The sequence below is a fragment of the Poecilia latipinna genome, unplaced genomic scaffold, assembly GCF_001443285.1.
Source record: "Poecilia latipinna isolate Pla-1442-1.1 unplaced genomic scaffold, P_latipinna-1.0 Scaffold2281, whole genome shotgun sequence".
Taxonomy (NCBI): domain Eukaryota; kingdom Metazoa; phylum Chordata; class Actinopteri; order Cyprinodontiformes; family Poeciliidae; genus Poecilia; species Poecilia latipinna.
The window spans coordinates 108165-117019 of record NW_015114897.1 but is presented as its reverse complement, the minus strand read 5'-3'; the positions used below and the strand labels follow the sequence as shown (position 1 = coordinate 117019).

Sequence of the window (8855 nt, the reverse complement as noted above, 5' to 3'; positions counted from 1 at the left end):
CAGATATGTGTCAAGATATCTGACACATATCTTGCGCCAGATATCTTGTGATTATCTGACACAAGATTATCTTGTGTCAGATAATCTAAGTCAATGTTAGAGAATAATAATAATAATAATAATAATAATAATAATAATAATAATAATAATAATAATAATAATAATAATAATAATATTACAAAGCTGTAAGCGACATAAAATAAAAAAAGAAGAAGGAGATTTACGTCTATTCCGGCCTAAGCCGGAAACAGGGAGAAAACTCTGAAGATTGCGCTACAATGGAGGCGACTGTGTTTATCCTATCGCTTGTAGACTGTTGTGCACTGATTTTTCTTTCGGTTTACTTTGTATCCTTTCATTGTATATGCTTCTCGTGAATGTTGAAAATAATTGCTTGAAGTAGCCTTTTCAGCTAAAAGCTAATCGGAACTCCTGTATTTGTTTTTTCTACACAATCTGTGTAGGCTACACCTTTAGCCACCTAGTTAGCCCTGGATAATGAAGCATTTCATACAGCCAAAAGACCGTGGCTCCTCGGAACTTGGTGGGGACACGGAAGCAAGTGGCGTGTCGCGGGTTGCTGCTGCTAGACAACAGTACTATTACTGTTGTGAATTACTAGTGAAAACGACTAAAAATGGTTTATCCCGGAAATTGTGAATGTTCTATTAACTTTTGGCAGAATTTCATAACCGAATAAATCGGTTCCTTCTTCCTTTACTCCACTTTATTTGTTGAAACTGGAATTGTGGAGGAATTATTTTCTCTTACTTAGCGTTGGAACCTACAAAATTTGCAGCACCATAATAATCAATTAATACATTTCAAGAAATCATTTTGATAACGTTTTTCAAATTATCTGTGATTAATGTTGACTTTTTAGGTGTTAGCATGAATGACGGTTAACTGATCTACAATAGTTCCTTTATTATCAGTGTCCTGTTCAGTACGGTAGAATAAAACACTTTTACTGTTTAAAATTTAAAACAAGATATTCTTCCTTGAACCAACCCTGGTCAGGTTAAATCCCGAATTTCAGGTTTAATATAAACATGAAATAACGGTTTACTTGGAAAATTCTTCTGACCTTCAAACACTTCATTTTCTATTGGTCTAAACTTCACTTGTGTGTCCTGATTATGATTTTAACAAGATTGGAAAAATCTGGACATAGAATTAAATGCTGTGTAAGTTTATAATATCAATTGAAACCCTCAAATATCAACCTTTAGTAGAAATAAAACAGGGGACAGTGCTTCCCAGGGCATCATCTATAGTCCACAGATTAAGCCTTAGATCCAAAGATAGGAGCACTTCTGTCTCATGTATAATTTTCTCTGCAATAATTGACAGATTGTACCACAATAATAATCAAGAAATAACAGATGTGTCAGATGACAGAACGATATGGAAAATACTTTTCTTTAAAAAAAACCAAACAAAGTTTGTAGTATGTAACACCTTGACATTAATTTAAAGATTATCACTCTATCTGATCTAGAATGTGACTACATTAATGCCCGAGCATGCTGCTCCAAGCTGAACAAAGTAAGTACCATCTCTGTGTTCTTGATTTCCATTGTAAAGACATTATTTTTCCTTGTGTTTATGCTCCATTTTAAATATATATGTTTATAGTTAATTATATGTCCTGAAATGTGTCTGTTTTTATACAATAAAAACAGACAATACAGATTTTAATGGTTTAATGTTTCTAGTGGGTAATTCCAGAGATGGTTGGTCAGTGTCTCTCTATGATGCTCATGCTGGTCTCCATGCACTGGTTCATTTTCCTGCTCAACATGCCTGTAGCAGCCTGGAACATCTACAGGTAAGCCATGTTTTTTAAGCTAGTGCATAGCTAACGGTTTGAGTGTGTAACATTTGTAGTTGATATATCACAATATAAAAGCAAAGATCTTCACTCCAGGGTAATATTATAAGAATTGTTAATTTATATAGTTGGTCTGGTATATTTATTGAACACAAACAACATCAATTACGCTTACTGCGCAATGATTAGTCTATCCCCTTCCAAAGGTAAAATTAAGTTAACATAACTATGGCACCTGGAAAAGATTTCAAACCTTGTTAAAAGACCAGTATTGTACATGTTGACCTCCTGGACGCTTCCCTGGTGAGATGTTTCGGGCAGGTCCCACTGGGAGGAGTCCAGGAGAAGACCCAGGACACACTGGAGGGACTATGTATCTCGGCTGGCCTGAGATACATAGTTAGGCCAGCCTGACTATGTATCTAACCCACCCTACGATCCCCCCGGAGGAGCTGGACCACGTGGCTGGGGAGAGGAAAGTCTGGGCCTCCTTACTTAGGCTCAGCAAGTCTGGTTCTTTCTTTGAAATAAAATATTGTTTAAACAATCGTTTCAAAGTCTTGGGGCTGATAATTTGATTATTTTGTTAAAAGATTAACTATTTCTTTATTTGTAAAACCAATACCAACTATAACTTTACAAGACCCTCAGCATTCCTCATTTTAGCACATAAAATGAAAGAGTTATCATAAAATTACACCTTTATTCTCATACAACTTTACTTAATCTGAAGAAGCCTCTGACTGAAGACACTCTGTTTTCCCAAGATAGTCTCATGAAGAGGATGGTCAGGGTTGTCCATAGCTTTCTTGATTTTATGAAAAGTCTTTCTTTTCTGCATCATCTCCAGAGGGTCCACAGTCGAACAGACCAGACAAACAGAACGAACCTGATAAAGAAGGCCTGATAAAGCCTTCCTTATCAGGCTGTAAAGCCTTTTAAGTCCTTTGTTCTGTTGCTGCTGCCCCAACAGATGAAGGGCAGAAGAGATGATGCTCTCAACAACAAAGAAGATCTTCAGTGTCTTGCTGCAAACCTTGAAGGATCTTAGCTTCCTCAAGAAGTACAAATATTTGCCCCTTCAAAGTAACTGACCTAATTCAGCATAGGTCCAACCAACTGGTAATCTCACAATGAGTGGAATGGAGATGAGCTGAGTGCAGTGAGTGTGTCTCTAGTGATTGTTGTACAAGACAGCTGGTTCTAGAAGGTCCAGTCACTGGTTAATCAGGATTTCAGAAGAGTAAAGAACACTCCAAGATAAATCAGAGAAAAAGCTGTTGAAAAATATCAGTCAGGGAATGGATATAACAAATCTCTAAGGCCCCGAACATCCCCTTGAGTTCAGTTTAGTTTATTAACAACAAATAAAAGGAATATGGCCCTTGTGTAAATCTGCCAAGAATCAAATCAGATCATCCTCACACACTCAGTCACCGTGAAGAAGGAAACGAGTGAGAGAGGACACATTTAATGTCAGAATTTATTAAGATGCAGCTGTTGTTAGGTAAGTAGGATGAAGTTTGCTAAACCATAAAGACCATATGTCACACGTCTGATCTGAGATGGAGACATGAATACTGTATTTCAGTACACGTTGCAAGCTTCTGTTTGACTCTTCTTCTGTTCCCTTAGGTATGTGAAGATTCCTATGGGAAACATGGGCGTGTTTGACCCAACTGAGATCCACAACAGGGGTCTGCTTAAATCGTACATGAAGGAGGCCATGATTAAATTAGGATACCACCTGCTCTGCTTCTTCATTTATTTGTACAGGTAACAAAACCATCACATTTTGTTTATAGACATCTAATTCTTTAGATAGTGTAATTCAATATTATTTTAGTAAATTGCACAGTACTATTTTTTCCTCCATGTATTTGCAGCATGATCCTGGCTCTGATCAATGACTGAGGCCCTCAACAGAGTGACCACCCTCACATCTGTACTGTTTGGATGAAATGTCTCAGAACACTGTTGATTTGTGTTGTCAGGATCCAAGGTTTGCAGTTTGATACAGTTATGTGGTTAATATTTAACCATTCAGTGCTTAACACTTTCAAAATAGCCAAAAATGTGTTTTTGTATGGTAAAGAACCCTATATTATTTTTTTAAATACTTTTTTGACATGAGGGCAACCACATTTGCTTTTCATTGTATGTTGGTGTGAATTTTTTTCTCTGTGCTTCAGTTAGCTGAAACAAAAAAAATGTAAGACATAGTCAATTACAAAACATTACTAATAAGTAATGCATACAACTGATCCACTTAGCCTACTTTATTTAGTTTCATTTACATAGCATGCTCAACATATGAAACATCAGCCTGACAGTGATCACAGCTGCAAGTAGAAACTGTTGAATAGCTCACTTTATTTGCAATAGCCCCCATTAAATATGAGATATGGTCTACTGCTGCTATGCAAATATGCATGAAAAAAATCCTTTGGACTCTGTTCATAGGGCAGGACCAGGAATTTGTATGATCGGATTAAGGTTTTTAATGATTCTCATCAAAACCCAGTGATGTAAAAACAAAAAGAAATGCTTATATGGTTTTTGCTATAAGATACAAAATTATTAAATGGAAAATGTAACATTTATGGTCAACAGCTCAGCAAAAAATTTAATTTAGTTTGATTTTCATTTGCCTTTGGGAAACCATGTTTTTAACCATGTTTTACTATTGCTTTTTGGGACTCTAGTTGGCACTGTTTTCCCTGTGCAACTCAATTTGCTTTCAAAAAAGAATGTGCTTTGTTAATGGCTCAAGTTTGCTTGAATACTGTAAATAAAGAAATAAAACTAGGTATCTGTCAAGATGTGTAAGACTATGATGAAATGTGAACAAATAATTTAATGGATAAAATTTTAATTATCTTCTATTAACCCATTATGTAACATGAAAGACAACAAAGCCTATCTGATAAAAATATTTTCACACTGTTCCACCACTGTTCAATTTGTGAAATTGGTAAGCAATGCAGAACATCATACTGAAACTCAAAAAGAGGAGACTGTGAAAAAGAGTATGTGTGGATGCTGTTATTGAGATGTACTCCTATATTTACTGTCCATTTCTAAAGTAAACCTGTAATGGGCTTGTTACCTTCACCCCTTTTACAGTAATACTGCCGTCATAATGTTTGTTAGTCTAGTTTGTAGAAAGAGGGCTGATTATTGATGGAAGTCTTAAAGAAGAAGTAATCATATCATCTCTTAGAATTGGTCATACGTGACTTAATAGTTCACTTTCTCAAATAGGGAAACATGAAACTGGGACTTGTACTTATTGTAATCAGAAACAGTGGAACACATCTTATTATAATGTAATAAATATTCAGAGGAATGTCAGAATTTGAAGTCAATATTAAACAGAGAGGAAAAAGGACTTTCTATAATAAATCTTGGGAAATTAGTCAAAATCTATTAGAAATCAATTAATTAGATTTTAAAAAAATACTAGGTTATTTAATCAAATTTACAAAGTATGTGTGTGTGTGTGTGTGTATATGTATGCATGCATGTGCATACACATGCATATATTTGTTTATGTGTATGTGTGTGTAAATAGGCACACATGCATATACCATTGAGATATTATTAAATTCCCTTTGAATATCATTGATGACCGCACTCCAGTCCGGTAGGTGGCGGTAAATATGTTGGTTGCCATCCGCAAATAAGACACAAAAGAAGTTGTACTAATGAATGAAACAACTGTCGGTAATGAAATGTTTGCATAAACACAAACAAATGCGTTGCAATCCCCGGTGAAAGTAGCGAGGTACGTTTTGTTTTGGTTTTCACGGTGATCATGGTGATCTGGATCAAAAAGGAAAATAAAAACGCTGAAAATCACCAGTCAAGCTTCGCTGAGTGTTGAGCTGAGGGGCTGCTACAAGACCCGATTGAATAATGAAACTAGACTGGCCAAAGGGACATCCGTCATTTGTTTTTGTTTGGATGGTTGCTCTATCTTTCGGCTCACACACCACCTCAGTAGATGGCGGTAAAGGGCCCTTAAGCTGGGTCGCAATAAACAGAAGAAGAAAAAGAAGGAAGAAGAACTTCTTGTTGACGTGTAGGTTGGAAAGTTAGCTTTAGCATGTATCAAAGTGTACTCTTATTATTAATTATTCAAAAATGAATTCTTTCGGTTTATTGCTAAGGTTTTTAACAAAACGCTACTCAAGATAAACTGGAAAAACTGCAAAGGTATGGAACTTAAGATTCCGTGACAAGATGGGTACCGTGCAGAAAGTTGTAATTCTGATATATTACTGCTATGCCAGACAGACTCCGATCCTGTAGCGTTAATGATGCTGCACATAAAGGGTAGGCGTCATGTTGGTGTTCTGATTGGGAAGTAGAGCCATTACAATTAGGAGTGTAATAAAAAGTTTTCGAACAATATGCAATTACATTAATGAATTAACTTCTACCTAAGATTTACGCATCGTTATTGCCAACGAAAAATAAATTCACACACCAGGGTTTAAATATGTGAGTGCGAAATGTCGTTCTAAGTACGAAATGGAAGTGCTTATTGGATCAGCTTGTTCGCCATCTTTTCCATACAAAATGAACATTAAAGTGTAAGCTCAACGACCCCCGATACATCGTTTTTATATACAACAGATATATTGTTATAATTACAGTGAATATGTTTCGCTACGTATAAAGTTAACGTACCTGCCTGTAAACATCTTTGCTTGTTAATTGTTCAGCCCTCTCCTTTAACCATGTTACATTTTTTGTTTATTATTCTTTGTCCACCCCTGACCTCAATTTGGAATATTTTGCAGTGTTAGGTTGGTTTTTAATTTTTTATCAAAATATGTTCAGTGGATTTATTGGTTTTCTAAGTGTATAATTTAAATCAGCTGTATAATATTTGTTTTATACTCTGAAACCTGTTTTAATTTTACTTTAAAATTGTATTTGTGGAAAAGGTGTAATTAGCCTGAAGGCAAAAATGCAGTCACACTGGCTTCAGTTTTCTTTATTCATGCTTTTTATTTTGCTGACAGATTTCATTGGGCTTCATGTAGGGATTTTTATGTTGACTGTTATTTTCAGGTGTGTCAATGGATAAATGTTCACCTCAAAATTTGACGTGGTTAGTTTGACTGATTCAGTCGTTTGTAATATTAGCTGGTGTGTCCCAAAAAAAACATACTGGATGTTGAACTTAAGCTCTATGTTTCCATACTTTGTATGCAACCACACAAACTACTGTAATTAGCAACTAAAGAAAATATTATACTTACAAAAGAAAAAAGAAATGTACAGAATTGCTGCTGAATCCATTTGCATGGACCATATTGTTTATGCTGTAAAAAATATGTTGAAACAATGTATTTTTAGTCGATTAACAGCAAATTGACAGACAAATAGAAACACAGTGACATATTAAAGTTAAGCAGTTTTAATTAAATAAAAATGATTGCAAAATGATATTAACATTTCTGCTTAGTGTTTAAGTGTTACCCTGTCTACTGTTTGTCCAAATCGTAAAAAAAATAACTCTCTAATTATGTATTTATGTCTATGCGATGGCTAAAGTGTCCCCTACTGATTGGTTTTGCACAAATAAAGGAACTTTTGTCATATTAATTAATCTTATTTTTTGCAGTTAGCTAGAAAACATTCTGTTCTTTCAAAGAAATTTTCCACTATTACCAAAATTGTATAGTTTTTGTCTTAGTATCACATCAATCTTGAAATTTTAGTGTTATGACAACTATCTTGTGTTTATTTGTGTCACTTTATGCATAACCAGAAAAGCTTAATACTTTGTTTTCAACAGGTGTGGTTGACTAAGGACGTCTGTGATAAACTATGGGGAAGAAGAAGGTGCTGGATCTGTATAGAGCCCCATTTCCACTGTACACCGTCAAAGTGGATGCCACTACAGGGCTTGTGATAACAGCTGGAGGAGGGGGTCCCTCAAAGACAGGAATAAAAAATGCTGTAGTAAGTACTGATGATTGTTTAGATCAGTCTGTCTCAAAGTGTGGGCTGCGATGTACTGCATGTAAACAACTGTTAATTTCCCGTGCGACGCTACAGTTGGCTTACCAAAGGATGTACTTAAAAATAATAATGGACAAACGGTTTAAGACCAGGTCAATAAAAAGAAAACCAGAAGATACCAGTGGAATGTTTCTCAGTGTGAGGTCCAGAACTTTTGTTTTGTAAGTCCAGTGAATGCGATATGATGGGGAAGAGGTTGTGCGCAGAGGTGCGCCTATGCTGACCAACTGCATCTTAACACCTAAAATATAAAGTTATTTATATTGGACTAAATAAAATGGCTGAAAGAAAATGTTTGTTTTTGCCAACGCAACTCAATTCTATTTTTTGTTTATTATGCTTCTAAATTAGAAATATCCCTTAAATGTTATTAGTGCACAGAACACTAGTAAAAAACATTTTTTGATTTCCATGTGTTTTTTATAACTGGAAAAGCTTAGAATTCATACTTTCAGAATCTGTAACTCAAAACAGTAGTGCACAAAGCATTGATTGTGTTAATGTGTTCAGGACCAGCAGAAGTGGTCCTGGCCTGTTTGGCGCCTTGGGCAAACCACCCTTCCGGGCCCTTCCCAGAAACTTCCACTGAGAACCAGTTTGTTTTCCAGAACCAACAGCATAAACTCTGTCATAATGTTCACTTGTATCTTATGTGCACAGCAGCAGTGGCTCGTTCTGCTTCACTCTGCGCCACACTCCTCTGAGCTTGGATGCGATGCAAAGTGCACCAATGTGAAATAATACAGCCGATAGAAGTCCAGAGACCTGCTGAGGAAAGCCGCTACCACGGAAACAGATTTTATTCTTAAATGATTCAGCTCCCATCTATCACCTAAAATCTCTCCTCCTAGACCAGTGTTTCTCAACCTTTTTTGGGCCAGCCCCCCACTAGCCCTTATCCAGGTCCCTCACAACCCCCCAGCAAAAAATTTGCAGGCTACTTTGCACTGACCATTATTTTATCATTAATATTACTATCACT

General features: G+C 35.9%; 2 protein-coding genes across 4 annotated transcripts in view; both read left to right on the top strand.

Moving 5' to 3' along the window:
* The first annotated feature begins 242 nt into the window (after positions 1-242).
* cnih4 (cornichon family member 4) lies at positions 243-4654 on the top strand. Its single transcript, XM_015018484.1, has 5 exons — positions 243-347; positions 1480-1548; positions 1719-1831; positions 3470-3610; positions 3721-4654. The coding sequence occupies exons 1-5, from the start codon at positions 279-281 to the stop codon at positions 3746-3748; spliced, it is 420 nt and encodes a 139-aa protein (XP_014873970.1). The 5' UTR covers positions 243-278; the 3' UTR covers positions 3749-4654.
* A 1174-nt stretch (positions 4655-5828) lies between these two features.
* Positions 5829-8855, top strand: part of preb (prolactin regulatory element binding) — an 18191-nt gene continuing 15164 nt past the window's right edge. Inside the window, exons 1-2 of one of the 3 annotated variants that reach the window (XM_015018482.1) lie at positions 5829-5918; positions 7647-7813. In XM_015018482.1, the coding sequence (XP_014873968.1) occupies positions 7679-7813 (135 nt within the window). In that variant the 5' untranslated portion in view covers positions 5829-5918; positions 7647-7678. Of the gene's footprint in view, positions 6053-6087; positions 6173-7646; positions 7814-8855 lie in introns of those variants that run through there. The other 2 variants (XM_015018481.1, XM_015018483.1) reach the window with 2 other exon arrangements.

Coding starts and splice junctions, on each gene's coding strand:
- cnih4 (XM_015018484.1), top strand. CDS start 279: ATGGAGGCGACTGTGTTTATCCTATCGCTTGTAGACTGTTGTGCACTG. Junction 1,549..1,718: donor GCTGCTCCAAGCTGAACAAA/GTAAGTACCATC, acceptor TAATGTTTCTAG/TGGGTAATTCCAGAGATGGT. Junction 1,832..3,469: donor GCAGCCTGGAACATCTACAG/GTAAGCCATGTT, acceptor CTGTTCCCTTAG/GTATGTGAAGATTCCTATGG.